Source organism: Poecile atricapillus, chromosome 15, assembly GCF_030490865.1.
Source record: "Poecile atricapillus isolate bPoeAtr1 chromosome 15, bPoeAtr1.hap1, whole genome shotgun sequence".
In the NCBI taxonomy this organism is placed as follows: domain Eukaryota; kingdom Metazoa; phylum Chordata; class Aves; order Passeriformes; family Paridae; genus Poecile; species Poecile atricapillus.
The window spans coordinates 9139146-9156243 of NC_081263.1; the positions used below are offsets into that span (position 1 = coordinate 9139146).

Genomic DNA, 17098 nt, shown 5'->3' on the forward strand with positions numbered 1-17098 from the left:
GGGAGAAACAGGACTTGGAGTGAGTAGAACAAAAGTGAGAAGCACTGGACCACAGTCAACCACGTAAAAAATGCAGAAGAAAATAGGATGGAGCAGACTGTGAAACTGCCTCCAAATTACAGAATTGGAGATGGTAACAAAAACAACAAAACTAGAACTGTAACTTTCTTTATTTTACCCTGACAGTGACCTTTCAGCATGATTAAAACCAGATGGAAGATAGTCCTTGGTGTTAAGGAGTCCTGTGGTAACTAAATTGATCATCACTGAGCCTGCAGAGCTTTGAGAGGGGCAGGAAATGGAGACACGTTGCATCTGCCAGGCACACAGGAACTGAGCTTTTTGACAGACAATCATTAAACAAAGTTTTCTGGGGAAATATTTTTGGCATATATAGTCTCCTACTCCCCATTAAAAACTGCAAAAATGCTGTTTTCATCTCACTGGACACAGGAAACTCAGGATTAACTTAGCTTTTACTGGTAGATAATGTCCAAACTACCTACCAATACAAAGTTTTCACCATAACTGAAGACAGAAGCCCTGTTGCCAGGTCTGGCGTGTACCTGTAGCTCCACACAGTCCTTTTAAAGTCATTGTTATTAAAAGATCCAGTGCTACAAACCACTAAATCTACCTATTCTATTCTAGTTCATACACATATTGTACAATATTGCCTAGTACTCACTACATACCAAGAGGAAAAGATGCTGACTTGAATTACAGTAAATGTGCTTCTTTTTTGAAAATAAAAATAAAAGAGAGAGCGCCACAACATAGTTTGACCAGCATGCAACAAACTTTCTTCAGCTAATATATAGAAATTTTCTAATACAATTAGAAAAAATAATTAGTGAGAGGCAAGAGACATATTTGATCAAGGAAATTAAGAGATTTATCTGAAATGTTGAGGCTTTTGCCATTGAAGACTCAAAAAAAACTAGTCATTCTATGTCCCTTGTCCTCCTTCCCTCTCCTTTATATTATAGAATTTTTTACAGATTATTGTAAGGCCTATATAATTTTTGCATCTATCCTGTAATTTATCTCAAAATAATTTAAAATGCCATAGACAAGCTAGGACCAAAAGCAACTGCTTTTACCATCCACTCAACACTCATGCTTTTACTCTAAAAAAGCTGAGGTCCACATGCAGAAATAAATGCTCAGCATTTCTCTATGACAGGCCAAGAATCTGCTCTTTCCTATATGGGACATGGGACCTTCACTTTTAAACCACAAAGTAAAACATCTCCAAAAGCTTATTCTGGGACAGCACTCATCAAATCCTCATTTAGGAACTAAGACAAAACCTAGCCAAAACAGAGCTATCAACAGAAAATCTTTGGAGATTCTCTGTGATTCTGGATAATTTAATTGTCTGGAGGATCCAGAGGACTTCCTCCAGCTCGTGGCTCTGCTGGCAGCAGCTGCCACAGCTCAGCAAATGTGCTTTACTCATTTAATGAACAGAACACATGTGCTGTGACCACTGTGTCATCACATTCCTCGCTCACTACCTCTCTGTACTTTGGGGATCACATCTTCTCTTGCAAGACACTTGACAATGTCTGTGTAGTACCAGGACTGCCTAAAGCTCCCCTCTCTCCACAAGAAAGGTTATGGGCTCTCCAGCACCTTCTTCTCAGGTGGCAAACTGAGGTTTCTCTCTTCTGCTCCCCCAGAACCCCCCATTTCCTCTCCCATGGCAGAATAAAACAGTCCTGTTTCAGGTCTGGGAAGGAAGGGCAGCATCTCCAGCAGATATGTACCAGTACCAAGGAGATGAAGGAAAAAAGCAGGAGATAGGAGACATCATGACTGAAGGATGCACAGCAACAAGTAAGGGAGTCAGCAAATCGCAGAATGTCTTATCTGACAATACAAAACACCTCAAGCTGCAAGTGTGATGTTCAGCTCCCACTTCCAGTGTTTTGGGCGTTTTTTCTGAGCAAAATTGCAGTTAATTAGCCTGCTAAACTCAAACTCTGTTTAAACTGTCTGCTCTAAGTAGGCGCTACTGCTTCTCCCACCAAGTATGCTTCATCAGCAGTGTTAGACACGTAATGCAGTAAAGACACTTGCTGGTAATTTGGCACAGTTTGAAAACACAGCAACGACAGTGTTACAGCTAACATGACTCAGTGACAGGGAACTGATTCTAAAGAAAGAGTTGCAGGTTTCTTTTTCTTCCTCTCAGAAAGAAAGGCATTATAAAAAGACCTAATGCTTCCTCTTAAACTTTCTGTTCCTGCTCTTTTTAGACGATGACCTCTAAATTTTTCAGGTACTTTCTTGTGAAAGAAATCATATTAGAAATTTCTAAGACACACAGCTGAGAGAAATTCATTCCTTACTCCCCCCAAATTCTTTCAAATGCTGCAACTTTCCAGGGTTAATACTGATCTGAAACAAGGGTCCAAGAATGACAGCGAGAGAAGTGAAATAAGAGGTGTATGTCTAATTTGACAACTAGGACTCATGCCCCATGGCACCTCCTCCTCGGACAGAGAGGGCACAGTGCCCTCTCCCTCGTCTTCTGTCTAAGGTCACTGGTTTATCCTCCTCTTCCAGCTCCACAAGAACTGATTGAACATGCATTGCGCTTGAGGTCAGAGTTCCAGCAAACAAAACCTTGACAGCATGTTTAAAAACAAAAGCAGTTCCCCCTTCCTTACTCACTAAGACCTGTCACAGCAGGGTCCCACTGTGCTCTCCAGGGAAAGCTGTGAGGACTGACGCAGGAGCGGGCCTGTAGTGGGATCTACCATCGAGGAAGTTGGGAAGAGCTTGTACCAGCCGATTGCTAAAGTTGACAAATCCAGTTCTTCCAGGAGAACCCTGGCGACTCCCATGAAGTGCTTGCGCTCCATGCGTCCATAGTTTCCCCAGACTATCACCTTAGGGACAAGAAGGGGGGGCACAGTTAATCCTCCAACTTTCACACTTCCTTGGGAAGCACAAGTCTGACCAATCCTTCTATTCATCCAACTTTCTGGAGCTTTACTACAGCCTGAGAAGACCAGAAATATTTACTCTACCAACATGGTAGAGTAAGGTGACATGAAGCTCTGCTGATGATACAACTTTTTTACTTTAAGCACATGTTTACAAATGCTAATGTTAATGGATTGTTTTTCCACCCCCCATGTAACAGAGGTGAATGTGCATGTGGATAAGACACAATTCTGCTGGGCAGGGGCAGCACCTGCAGAAAGTATTCTCAGGGCTGCAGTCCAACACCTGCAGGTGAAATCTGGCCCTGGCATATAACAGACACATCAAAAGGTGGCCTGGGGGGGAAGGGCAGGAGGAGCTCCTGATCTGGAAAAATAAACCAACGAAAAAAAGGTGGGCAACAACTTGGGCCAAAAGCCAACAGTTTGAGGAGAAGAGCATGTTTTAACTTCTGCACACAGTGCTCATGCCACGGGGCTGATGGAGACCAGGCATGGCCACTCACCTGGAGGAAGGGCAGGAGCCAGGGGCACAACACGAGGGGCACACATGAGTGACATACAGGACAAGCAGCAGACGGCCAAGAACGGCTCACAGGCACAGAGGAAGGGCTCACAGACACAGAGGAAGGGCTAATGAAAGAGCTGGCAGAGGAGCAGGGAAAGCTGAATCACACTTACGACACGATGGAGACCAGTGGGTGGAAGAACAGATGCAGTGAGGGTCATGGGCTTAGGCATGCTGGAGGTCTGCACGTGGCCAGGTGGCCCTGTGTGGCTCAAGACAAAGGTGACGACTGACTGCAGAGTGAGTCCGTGTTCTGAAGAGGAGAGGATGAGTAGGATGGGTTATGATGACAATTAGTGATCTCTGGCTAATCCTGACAGCTTCTTTCCCCAGGCTCCTAACAACCACAACACTACAGTTTTCTGTAAAATGAGGTAGGAGAGATAATGAATGTCAATCAAAAACCAAAAATTCACACTCTAGGCCAGCAGGAGATGGAGCAAGCCACTGTACAAACTGAATTTGGTGACATGGCCATCAGCAAAAAGCCAAGCTCCTCTATTTATTTTTGGAATAAGTGCCTTTCCTGGCAGCAAGGCAGCAGGTAAGGAAACCCATGCAAGGCAAGAGCAGACCAAGCCAGGTCCCACTCTATTTCAGTCAAATGTAAAGTCTTGTTGCATAAGGAGAAAATGCTTCTAATCAAGGTAAATGAGGTAGAAGTCATTAAAGAAAAGGGTCCAGCAGGTTAGCTGGAAATTCATATGCCAGTGGAGGTAAAGAATAGAAACTCATGGATTAATTACATTAGTATTACAAATAGGTTTTAGCCAGGCTTTATTGGATAGCAATTATTTTTATATGGTTTAACAATGCAAATCATTCTTTGCTCTGGAAACATAGGTACAGAATTGAAAATATCAGTAAGGCAGAAAATGGATGGCAGTAGCAGAAAAGAGGTAGAAAAGGGTAGGATATGTGATTGGGTGATGGCAAAGCAGAGTGCCCTGAATGTGTGTAAACATGGAAAGCAACCCATGCTGCAAGATCATTTAGCACCTATAGGTACCACCCATCTCCTAAGTGGGTGGGAAAAAAAGAACTTAGAAAATTTAAAAATCAATCCTTTCCTGGTAGGCATTCATGGTACCTGGCAGGGTGTCAAATAATCATCAGCTTGAGTACAAAGAAAAAGGGATTCCTTTCCCTTTGTTAAGTTCAGATCGAGTGCATTTGATTTGATGAAAACATTGGCTTTTTCTCATCTGTGTTAATTAACCAGCATGACAGGACTTAGTATCTTCCATGAAAGGTGAAAGAGAGAAAGGGCCAGACCTGAGACTTGCTCATCTTACCTGTAATACTTTGCCCTGGGGACTCTCAGCAAACAGTAACACCTGATTGTACAAAGGGTCTAATGACTTGCGAGCCACTTTTGTCTTCTTTTTTGCAATGCACACTCCATTCTCTAGCAGGTAAGCTTTGATGTAAGCAGCTGGAAAAAAGAAACATGGTCACATATGAAGAAAATCATCATGCTCACTTTAGAAAAGACAGAGTGCCATGTCTCAGGTGTTTCTAAAGAAGGCAGTTACAGCAGGGAAAAGATTTGCCCAGGCAGCCTTGTTTTCAGTACCACACACAGGCTGCTTAGTCCTGCCAAGCAAAAATTCAAATTTTCCCTATTCACAAGCATTGTGGGGGCTCAGAGAAGTACTTTAGTAGATCAAAGCATCCTACCTGGCAGTGTTTTGGAGCCAGGTTTTGGTGTCAGTCCTCGAGCCTGAATGATATCCACTTCAAGCTGCCCATTTCGCTCTTGCAAGCCAATTTCCACGTCCCCTAAACCAAAATGTCAAAATATATAGAAGACTTTCAAAATAATACATCCTTAGGTTAAAAAAATGTTTAAAAAACAATCTTGGTGTCCCTCCTACACAAGCTATAACAAACTGTATGGGCCTGATTTCCTCCTGTATTACTCTGGAGCAGCTCCACAGTGATTCCAGGCCACATTTTCAAAAGCAAACTCGACTGGGAGCCCTCTAAAACAGCTTTGGTGGCTCAGTCTCCTACTCTGTATGGCAGCAAGCTTCTCTTCTCTCCCAAATGGAACAACCTAGGACTGGAGGCTGCTTTGGAAAATGCAGTTATGGTGGATTGTAACAAAATTCTTACAGAGCCTTAGAGAGTGGTGGGCCTTAGAGAGGAAGAACCCCACAGGATGTATTTTTGGGATTTTAGCTGCATTTTACTTAGTCTATGCCTTTCAGAGCTGAGGGAGCAAGAACACAAAGCTGCTGCTCTCCTCCTAATGCCACATTTGCTGCAGTCAGCAAAACCTTTCAGCCAAGCTCACTTGATTTAACAGAGAAATGGAGCAGGACAGTGTTAGATCAGCAGATGCTGGACACATTATTAAGTGGCTTGTTGGAGCTGTCTGTTCAAGACTCAATTAAAGCCACCCAATTCCCTTGTGTTCCTTACCCATGGAGGTGGTGGCCAAGGTCTGACGGCCAACAAACTGTGCAGGGCCCATGCTCCCCAGGAAGTCACTAAACTGCCCAGCAGATGCCAGATGGACTCCACTGAAATTCAAGCTGCAAAAGAAAATTATTTTGGCAAGTAGTTAATCTGCATTTTAAAGCAACTCAGTAACTAAAGAATCAGATTTAATATATCTTCAAAATGAATGACATCTACGGAAGCCTTTTTTTGAGCAAAATTCAATGATTTCCACACAGTTTAGTTACATGGAATACATTTAAAATCTCTTTCCTTATCCAGAAAGCCCAATAATGGGTGCAGTCACCAGCTGGTCAGTATTTGTTTAGCTATAACTTATTTTCTCTAAGAAAAATCTCTACCATTGCAGCTCATATCTGGCCTGTCACCTCTTCAAGTAACAGATTCCTAGAACTGCTTGTAAGATATCTCTTGGTATCCATCACTTCCCAGACCTCATTTCTGGGGAGGAAATAATCCATTTAGAGCAGCAGTTAAAAGTGAGACGAGCAGGGCAAGCATCAATTCCTTATTTATTTATCACACACACACACACATCTCCTTTTTGATCAGAGGGTCCCATTTCCTACTGCTCAACACCAGAAGCCTCCACACTGTCCACTCCGTGGTTTTCATATCTGCTTCCATGACTGCAGTCACAAAGAGGATCTGAATATGGGTGGCAAGGCTAACAGGACAACATCCTCAAACACCAGTAGCGTCTCAGCCACAGTCACCACAGCAGAACAAAAGCTCTTGGTATGACAGAGCCTCCAGATCTCATCACCAGGCAGTGAGGCTGGCCCATGGCAAGCTACAGGTGCTGGTCACTGCACTAGGACATATGCATAGCAACACAAAAGCATCAGAACCTGTGGTACACTGACATAAATCAAGATTTACCCAGTTGTACCCTGATTTACGCAGCTATTTTGGAGGTTGTAGAAGAACTTGCTGCAAATGGTAAGGAGGAGGCTTGAGGCCAGCATTTGACACCTACATTTGTCCCACGGGCATCTGCCAAGCCATGACACAGCTGCTGAGACACATGTCAGGGGCTTTGTGCCGGGATACCCACGCTGCCGTGCCGGGTGCTGCTCTCTGCCTGCTGCGTGCCAAAGTCAGGCGCAATTACAAACCTCCTCCACTTCTCCAAAAGTCCTTGGAGGGGGGCAATTAGCCACGGAATGATACAGCCCCCTGTTCCCCATATCCGTTTCTCACAAAGGATGCTGTGAGGAGGCTGCACGTTGGGTACAAGTGACGGCAGAGAGGAGCCCTGCCTGCGGGGTGGGCTGGGGACCGCAGGCTCTCACACAGCTCAGTCAGCCACAAAGACTTGCTGATGCCCCCTGCAAGCCAGTTACATTTAAAAGACATTCAAAAGAAAAGAAATTCTTTTCCAGCCCCATTCAACCAGCAGTGTGTTAATTTCAGGTTGGGATTTCAGCTCTCATTAGCTATTTACAGACCTGCTCTCAGCCCCATGGGAGTATTTATTTATTCTGACAGGGAAGGAGGATGCCAGCACACACACCTCAGCATCTCACCACACGTGGGGACTGAAGAGGACACGTCACTAGCACGGGTTCATGGGGTGGCTTAGCTCCCTGCATTAAATGGCCCAACTTTCCCATGGAATGCTGCACCTCCCTCCTACACTGACCTGGCTCTTTGAGAAACCTGGTTATTGCTGCTACACAGGGAGAGCTGCTGAGCCATCAGCATGGAAAAACCTGCCCTTGAGCTCCTTATGAATGTCACCTTTGTGAAAAGGGATGAGGGAGTCTTGGAATCCTGGGTGACCAGCTTGGGAGTGGCTCTGCTTGGGTTCAGTGTTTTTTCACCCTGCATCCACTGTTTGCACCAACACTCCAGGTGGTACTTTGAGATACAACAGAAACAGTAGCATTTACTTAGCAGAGAAGGCTTAACATTTTTCTCAGTTTCCTGCCACCAACACCTTAGCAGCACAAGGTGCATGCCCAATGTCCAGGGTGACACTCTGCTCCCTGTGGGCACACAATTCCTGTCCCACCACCCACCTGGTATCTGTCAGCCCCGCTGTGGCAGCAGTCTCTGGGACCAGGGCAGAGGGGCTGGATTTGTGGCCTGGCTCCCCATGATAAACTGTGCACAGAGAGAGCCCCAGGGCTGGCAAATCTGCAGGGACATGGGATGGGGGAAGCAGAAGAAGAGGGAGCCCAGAGCCAGACAGGCTTTATCAGGCTCGTGATTTTCCCATACAAGGAGAGAAAAAGGGAGTCCTGGTGCACATGAGGACCAGCGAGACTCCGTGACCCTGCTGGCTCAGGCATTTTGGGCTGCACACAGAGTCAAAAAAGGATGAAAACTAGTGCCTAGAGAACTCAAAATAGTGCAGGAAAAAGGAGACCTGACAGACAAAGACATGAGATTCAGCAGGAGATGAATGGACCATCAGCCAGAAGGTAAATGTTTTCTTTATTCTCTTCAACTCATGCAAGACAAATGGGCCAAACTCGGGTCTCACTGCTGCCCTGGGGAGTGTGTGACCTGAACGAGCACGTAAATAACAATCTGGCAAGACAGCTCACAGCCGTTCAGGGAAATGTTCACTGCTGTGCTCAGAACAGATGCTTGGGCTAATTAGCAAGATGCTGAGGACTGGGACAGAGGAGGGGAAGGCCAGGACTGAGTGAAGCTGAGGGCTATGAGAGTTCACAGCACACCCAGAACCAGTCTTGGAGCACTTCCTCTCTAGGGGGAGTCCAGCCATGTTACTGCAGAGGAGACACAAAGGTGGGAGAAGACCACCCACAGAAACCCTGCATGCTGCAGGACAGCAAAGGAAAGAAACCCCTCTGGACCCTGAACACTCACTAAACCACTTCCTCTTACCTGCCAGGGAGAGAATCACATCAAAGGCTGATGCCAAGTGTTCCTCTGCACTGTGCCTGTGTGGAGAGAAGGCAGCTGTGCTCTCACACCAGCCCACCCCTCCTCTGGTCTAGCAGCAGGTGTCCCTGCCCATAGCAGTGGGGCTGGAACCAGCTGATATTTAAGGTCCTTTCCAAGCTGTTTTGTGATGCTATCTGTGAGTGCTGCTAGCAATGGCTCTGGCCAGCAGCTGGGACAGCTCTGGAGAAAATAAAAGCACCTGGTAACAGAACAGCTGATGCTGCAGCCTGCATCAATGATATAGAGGAAAAAAGCAGGAGAGTATGAAGGACAGTGTTAAAAAGCACAAGAACAAGAGCTGTTGGGCTAAAGGTGAACCACTGGCAACTGGAAATGTTTACAGGAAAGCAAAGGCTGCTGTTATCCTCCATAAATTCAGAAGTCAGAGGGCTCTGGGTGACCTTGAAACAATGAATGCTCTGCAGTGCAAACTACAGCAAGAGGGCTGGATGCTGCAGGGACACCCAGGCTGGGCCACCAGCACAGACCCTTGCAAGGAGGGCAGCAGAGCTGCTGCTTGAATCAAGCTGCTGATCCCAAGGGGAATGGCAAAGCTCACTTAGAAACACAGGCCAAGGTCAAGACTCCATCAGTCTGGATAACAGCCCTAGTTAATGGGTTTACTAGTGCTATAAGAAACTCAGTATTAGATTAGACAGTTAATGTTCCCCACTGCTGTTATATTTGACTGGGAAGGGAAGACATAGGGAATTACTCCTGTAATAGATTATGCCATTAACTGGTAGAACTGGCTGCTACATTGCACAGAGGCTGACCTTTTGCAGTGCTGGTTTATTAGACACTAGAAGCAGCAGCTCTAAATCTTGGCTTTGACCAATTCCTGGACATATATTTGAGTATTGCCAATAATCCTGGAATGGAAACAATTTCTGTCTGGAAAAATCATAAGCTATCTCCAAGAAAGCCATTGCTTCTCCCTTGAAGGGAGAGGGAAGAGAAAAATAAAACAGCAAAAATTTAGTATGAATGTGAATTAAAAACAGCAGGAACCATTCAGCAGAATAGACTAAATTTTGGATGCTCAAATTCAGCTTGGTGAGCTGTCTGTCAAATGCTCAGAGAGAAGCTGGGATGGTGAGCTGAGGGGAACATGTACAGCAAGATTGGTGGGACAGGCTCTCCCCCATTCACTCGTTTGTCCTGCAGTTAAAACAGGGAAGAAAAGAGCTCCAGGGAACACTGTGACTTCTTTCAACTCTAAATGCAGCCCTGATGCTCCCAAGAGCCCTTCCCTGCCACTGTGGAGCATGCTGCAAGCTCGGCAGACCTTTCCTGGCTGCCCTTTACATACACTGAGCTGTTCTGACCTGCCCTTGATCCAGCAGCCAGCTCTCCAGCTGAACCAGCACACACTGCATGTGCTGGAGACAGGCTCCTGAAGGGATTTGCTGCAGGTGACAGTGGTGTCTCCACCTTGGTGACAGCCAGCAGATGTTTCACACACACTGGAGTGATCCTGGAAAGCCCTTCCCTTGCCATTGCCCAACATGTCTCTCCCTGAAGGGGAACAATCACTACAACCTGGTTATCACCGATAGGAGATGTCTTTTTTTTTTTACTGCATCTAAAGAGAAATGCTAAAAATAGCCAGAGGAATAAAGAGGGAGCGCTTTGCAGCTGACTTGCAAATAGCAGCTGTCAGAGCCAGCAGGGCCCTGTGATGGGACCATCTCACGCTGCAAAGGGCTGCACACAGAAAAGATTAACAGGTGACACTTGTCAGCCTTTTGTCTAAAGGGCACAAATCCTCCACTAAGCGAGGGCAGTGCAGCCTTTGAACAGCAAAGCGAAATTAATTATCTCTTCTCTGGCCCTTTGCTTTCACTAATCATGGTTTACAGGCTCTCTTTGCCACAGCCAAATTGGAATGATTTTAACAGAGTTAAAGATTATGGATTTGCTGTGGAATTGGTCGTAAGTTGAATGCAATGCTGTTTTTGACCGGAAGGCAGAGGGAGAGCACAGGGAAGTCAGCGATGCCTCCAGCGTGTCAAGGACAAATGAAGGACATTTTGCTGGAGGATGCTCAGACCATGGTAGTTGAGCAGGGACAGCAGAAAGATTACACTGGATACTATTGAGGCCAGGATCTCTGAGCCCACCAGTGCAGCAGAAACCCACATGAACGTTAACACTATCTGCACAGGCACCAGCTCCAGCCAAGGCTCAGCACAGGCTGCAAGCGCCATCCCAGCCTAATGCATCACACAGCCATGGCTGTGCCCGAAGCATCCCTGGCACCAGAGACAGCAGGCACAGCCGTGTCCCAGGCAGGCTCCAGGCTCGGCAGCGGGGACACCCCGAGCTGGGACAGCAGGGAGAGCAGGGACAGCCACGAGAGGGAGACAAGAGCCCGCAGCAGCCTGGCAGCAGCTCCCGCACGCTGTATCCATGCAGAGCAGGTACCAACCAGCACCCCGGTGGTGAGAACAGCCCTCCAATCCGAGCCCATAAACCATTTCTGTCTTTTTGTTCATATGCAGAATAAAACTGGTTGTGTGGACAGCCTGGGGAACAAGAGGCTGAAGAGCAGCACTGGGGAAAGGGACCTGGGGGTCCTGGTTGATGGCAAGTTGAATGTTAGTCAGCAATGTCCTGGCAGCTGGGAGGGGATTGTCCTGCCCTGCTCTGGTGCAGCCTCATCTCAAGTCCTGGGGGCAGTTTTGGCACCACAACATAAAAATGACATTAAGCTATTAGAGGGAGTTCAAAGGAGGCTGTGAGGATGGTGATGGGACTGGAGGGGAAGCCTTATGGGAAACACTGGAGGCAGCTTGGTTTGTTTATCCTGGAGGAGACTAAGAGGAGACTTCATTGTGGTCTTCAGCATTCTCATGAGAGGAAGCAAAAGGGCAGGTACTGATCTCCTTCCTCTCATGGCCAGTGACAGGTCCTGAGGAAATGGTATGAAGCTGAGTCAGTGGTTTGGCTGGATGTTAGAAAAAGGACTTTTGCCCAGAAGGTGGTCAGGCACTGGGACAGGCTCCCCAGGACAGTGGTCACAGCACCGAGCCTGTCTGAGTTCCAGAAGCATTTGGACACCACTCTCAGGCGCAGGGTGGGATTCCTGGGGTGTGCATGGACAGGAGTTGGACTTGAATATCCTCGTGGGTCCTTTCTAACTCAGCATATTCTACATTCTATGGATCATAGAAGCTGTGTGCTCAAACTGGGGCTGAAACTGCCCAGACCTTCTCCTTGAAACATAACATTCCTAATCCTGACTATTTAGGAAATCTGTGCAACCTCTGAAGACTGTGTTCTTGTGCTGCATGCTTTAGGTCAGGGTGTATGAAATCTGTCCTCTGTAGAGTAATTTAAGAGTGGCTTAAAGGCTCTTTGCCAGCTGGTTGCTTCTCTGCTCTTTCAGGGTAGCAGCATTTCCTGACCTGCTCCTTGCAAAGATCCGTGTCCTTCCCCTCTGTGTGCAAATCATGCAGTCGCTTCCCTCATGGCACAGCAGCTGCTCCTTATATATGACTGATAGAGAACCAGCTTTTCAGAGTTTGCTGTAAACTGATCAGGATTTGAATGCCTAGATGGACAACACTGATTTCAATGCAAAATGCTATGCAGAAAATGCAGAGCAGCTGTGCTGATCCCTCTCACACAGCATATGTGGCTCTGCTCAGTCCCCGCCGCACTCCCGCCCGCTGGTGGCTACAGATTAGCATGCAGAGTGTGCAAAGGCAGACACATTTAGGGAAAATGTATCATTAATTTCTCTTCCTGTCCGTGCGGAGTTTGTCTGACCTCTTTTCCAAATCTATTTTTAAATTGCTTCTGGGACTCTGTATGCCAGGTATCCCATTATGCTGTTGCAAGCATTTGCAGAATCAGCTTGTCAAAATCTTGTAATACTCACAGGAAATATGGTCAGAATGCATCTCCACAGGTCGGCCAGCCCACACCCACGTCCCAAGGCCAGAGCAGCCTTATTTACTCCTTCCATGACAGCTGCTTTTCTAACCTGTTATTAAATTCCTTTCCCTGAGAGTTTATTCCTGTGCATTGTTTTACTTTTTCCTTCACAATCTTTTTCCAGTCCTTCCTCTTTACACATCAGTCCTGAGCATCATTTGTGAATTATCAGTTTGAAAAACAGACCACACATTCCCTTTCTTTTCCTCTTGATACCATACTTTTTTATAAATCTTATAAGACTTTGAGTACATCCTTGATTGTACTAGTGTGTAATGGCCACACACTGCTGTGCCTGTGCAGAAGAAATAGAGAGCGAGGCAGTCATCACCCCCCTTCACAGGCTGGGTGTAACACCCTCTTGTCCAGGAGCTCTCTCAGGAGAAGAGAATTGTGTGCTCTCCCCCTTGGACCACATCTCCATTCCTGTCTCTGTTTCACAAGTTGCACACCTTGACTCCCACCGAGCTCTGCTGCTCTACTGCTGCAGGTTCAGCGAGGTGGTGAGGCCAGACAGCTTCAACACAGCCACCCCCAGCACACCCAGACAACAACTATTTTCAGAAGGTAACATTTTGTCTTGTTCTTTCCATGGATTCATTTACACTATCCACACAAATACCTATTTGCCATCATTTCAAGTCTCCTGAGGTGATGCATTCTTGAAGAGCTGCTCCACTGTGTCTGGTAATCACGGGATATGTCTGGGCCCAGGGTTTAGAGACTATTGTTCTGTTCTTGTAAATAAAAGACTTTTTTTTTTGGTCCTCTCATAGAATAAACTTGCAATTAATAAGTAAGTTGCCTAAACACAGCCATGCATCTCAGTGGTTTGACTCACACAGCTGAGCTAATAGATACACCCCACATCTACATCTAACAGGAAGCTAAACTCTCCAGCTCTATCTTCAAAAAACAGGGACAGCAACACATTCCTTCAGCCAAAAGAAATGGGGAGGGGAAAGTCTCCTCTGAGACTGATAACATATTTGAGAGTTATTTTATTTAAGCATTAAAAAAACCCTATCAGAACTCCAATTTCAGGGAGCAGTAATGTTCTGTGTAACAATCACACTCATCCATATTGAATGTTAACGTCTTTTAAATCGCATCTCACAGGCAGGAGCCAAGCAGATTATCTATCAGCTAAGGAGGAAGGCAGAACTTGCCAATGTCCATTACTCCATCTTTCAAATATTTATGGTGTGCACGAAGAATATGCATCCAACTGCACTGTGCAGGGACTGGGCACACAGCCCCTTAACCTGTCAAAGTCGATGTGAACGCTGCAGGAGCCTTCACTTTGGCTGGGAAGGTTTTCCATGCAAATCTATCCCTGCAGGACCCAAACCTACCCTAACCCCACCAACTGCACACCCCTCCTCTGCCAAGCAAGATCTCCAACTCTGCCTCTCAACAAGCTCTGTTTCTCTCTGGGCCACTCCACTTTCTGTAGCATTTTTAGCACTGTGACGTGCTGTCTTATGTGCTGTAACACATTGTACTCCGCTCGCGTATCCCATTCCTTCTGCTGTATGAATTCTGCCACTGAAACAGTGCTATAAAAACTACGCAGTGAATTCTGTACAAAGACCTCCCCCACTCCCTTCCCCACCTTGCCAGGCTAGCTCCATTTTTAGCAATCACTAGTCATCTCAGATGCACTGAATAAAAGATAGCTACCTGTCTTCAGTGAGCAATTCTGTCTGTTCCCAAGAGGTTGCTGAAGGTGGGATTCACTGTATTTCCTGCTGTAACTACAGCTCTCAAGGTCACATCCTTTCCAAGCTGTGCTGGTCAAGCTTTGCCATCACAAAAGGATGTGCTGTTGCTGAACAGGCTAAGGAATTTCTTGATACATTACAGAAATAATCTCCATTATTATCCAGCCTTTCCTGGTTTCCATGTCAAAAGACACCAATTTCTTACAGCCTGAACTGATATTAACAACACGTTTCATCACATTTTTTTAAAGGACTCAGATAAAAAGAGGCCTGAAGATAATCTGTTATAAAAGCGTCTACAAGCCTCCTGGTTTTGGAAGTCAAAAAAGAAACATTCAGGGAATAGCTGCAACACGAATCTCCTGAATGAGGCATTCAGGAATCAAGTCTTTTGGTCATTCTTGAATGCTGATGGATAATTTCTGGTGAAGGGAAGTGAATTTTCCCATGGCCGTGTGGTCACAACCCAGGCCAGTATTTTCTCCTGCTTCCTGTTAATTACTGTTCCACAGTGAAGCAGAGAAGGGCAGGCAGCTGGCCCAGCCTAAGTCCCAGTGTTGGCTCACATCAGCCCAGCAGGAGAACTGGTACCAGGGACAGAAGGAAGCCAAGAGATGTGAGATGCCCATGCTGGTGGCACCTGTGCCAGGCTGTGTCCTGCCTCCTGCCCGGGGCACAACAGGGCAGAGCTCAGGCTGCACTGCCCTCACCATGGAGAAGAGAGGTGAGATGGCTAACAACAAGATGCTTCCTTGCTGGACCTGCACACTCATCTCAGATAATATGAGAACAATCCTCCAAGTCTTTGTTAGTCACCACCTGCTGTGCTTTTCTAAGGTAAAAATCACCTGATCTCTCCAGAACTTAATCATCTCAGCAGTAGCCAGCAAGAACAAAAACGCTATGAGTACCACTCACTAGGCTCTACGGCAGCTAGCAGGCTTTTGTTCCAGGGCCATTTTTATCTTTCTGCTCCATTTTCAGGAAGAAAAGTGTTTGGCAGGAACAAGTTACATGCAAGTCCAGAATCTACTGCTTTTTGAATGCTGTACATGGTCTCGTGCAGCTGCAGCAAAACCCAGCCAAAACAAGATGTAGATCATGCAAGAGCCGGGATGGAGCTGAGACTCTGCTGAATCTCACAGGGCTGTTTGTGAGTTATTCCTATATTCGGAATTGTATCCTTGCAGCAATCCTGGTGTCCTGAGACTACCCCATAGGCACTTACTACAGTGGGCAACTGTTTTCTCAAGCAGATCTTTTAAGTATAGACATAGAAGAAAATATTCACTGCTGTAGAGATTCGTAACCAGTGCTAAGATTGTTGTGGATGAATTATGAATGGAAACATCTGTGTATGTGAAAGCACAACCAACCTGGCTGCAGCAGATCTGTTCTCCAATGACAGGGGAAGAACAGACAACAAGGTTAGAGAGCACATCACTTGCAAATCCTGTTTGAGGGCAGACTGTAGCCATGAAGATCCCCCCAAAAAAGGGAACTAAAAGGTGGCAGTGCTGCTTGAGATCTACAGAGATGGAAAAAGAGCAAGACCCTGAGGTGAAAGATCATTCAAAAATAGCAGGTAAGTCCTAGTGTAAGAAAAGCAGTCTAAGAGCCAGTCTGTTGTGAAGAACAACTCAGTAGACCCAGTGAGAGCTTCACAGATGATGTCCCATGTCCGCCCTGCAGAACCCTACCCAGCCTGGCTCCAACACCTGGATTCATGAGGCTTGGTGCCTGCCTGGGATGGAGAGAGCATGAGGGAATGAAACCTGGACATGGGAATGACTGAAAACAGTTTTGTTCAGAGTAAATATCTACTTCTCCTTCTATAAAGTCCCACATTGAGTTTTATTATATTAATTTCCTATACTAGCGCACGACCACTGTGCAATAGAAAATCTGGGTAAGAAGGTTGGAGGACTTTTTGTCTGGCAAAAATTTACATGAAGCAGTGTGTTGACAAGGTCAGCGTTTCCTGGCATGCTGTATGAGCTTTAATTCCAGGAGATGCATGATGTAGCCCAGCTAGTCTCCAGTTTACTTCATCTTCAGATAAAGGGAGTATTCAAAAGAAGGCCTAGCATATCTCAGAGGTATGTCCCTGCATAATAAGCCTGTCCATGAAAAAAAAAATCTGGATTTTATGCACTCTGGTGTTCACATGAAAACAGCATTGCTCAAAACCATGTACTTCAGAATATTCTCAGACTGTGATACCTTGCACTAGCACAGAGCAGCTGTGGCAGCTGCCACCAGCTCCCTGCAACAAACAAAAAGCAGTCAGTGAGCAACACCTTCTAAAAGCAGTTTGTATGGCTGAGGGCAGGCATTTGCTGCACCACAGTTTCACCAAATCTTCGATCACTTCAGCGTGCCACCTTTGGAAGGGTCCTTTTAGTCCTTAAATTGATAAGGATTATAAAAACCACACAGAAGCTGAAAGGTTTTGAAACCGTCTTCTTCCAGGTGTGAACACACCAAAGGGATGCACGGGTGGAAAGAACTAGAACAGCATT

At 46.1% G+C, this 17098-nt stretch overlaps 1 protein-coding gene across 1 annotated transcript in view; it reads right to left on the bottom strand.

Moving 5' to 3' along the window:
• Positions 1-2385: 2385 nt before the first annotated feature.
• Positions 2386-17098, bottom strand: part of RIMS4 (regulating synaptic membrane exocytosis 4) — a 47661-nt gene continuing 32948 nt past the window's right edge. The window contains exons 3-6 of the mRNA XM_058850552.1: positions 5953-6065; positions 5206-5307; positions 4821-4960; positions 2386-2900 (exon numbers count right to left, since the gene is read on the bottom strand). Coding sequence (XP_058706535.1) covers positions 2682-2900; positions 4821-4960; positions 5206-5307; positions 5953-6065 — 574 coding nt within the window. The 3' untranslated portion in view covers positions 2386-2681. The remainder of the gene's footprint in view (positions 2901-4820; positions 4961-5205; positions 5308-5952; positions 6066-17098) is intronic.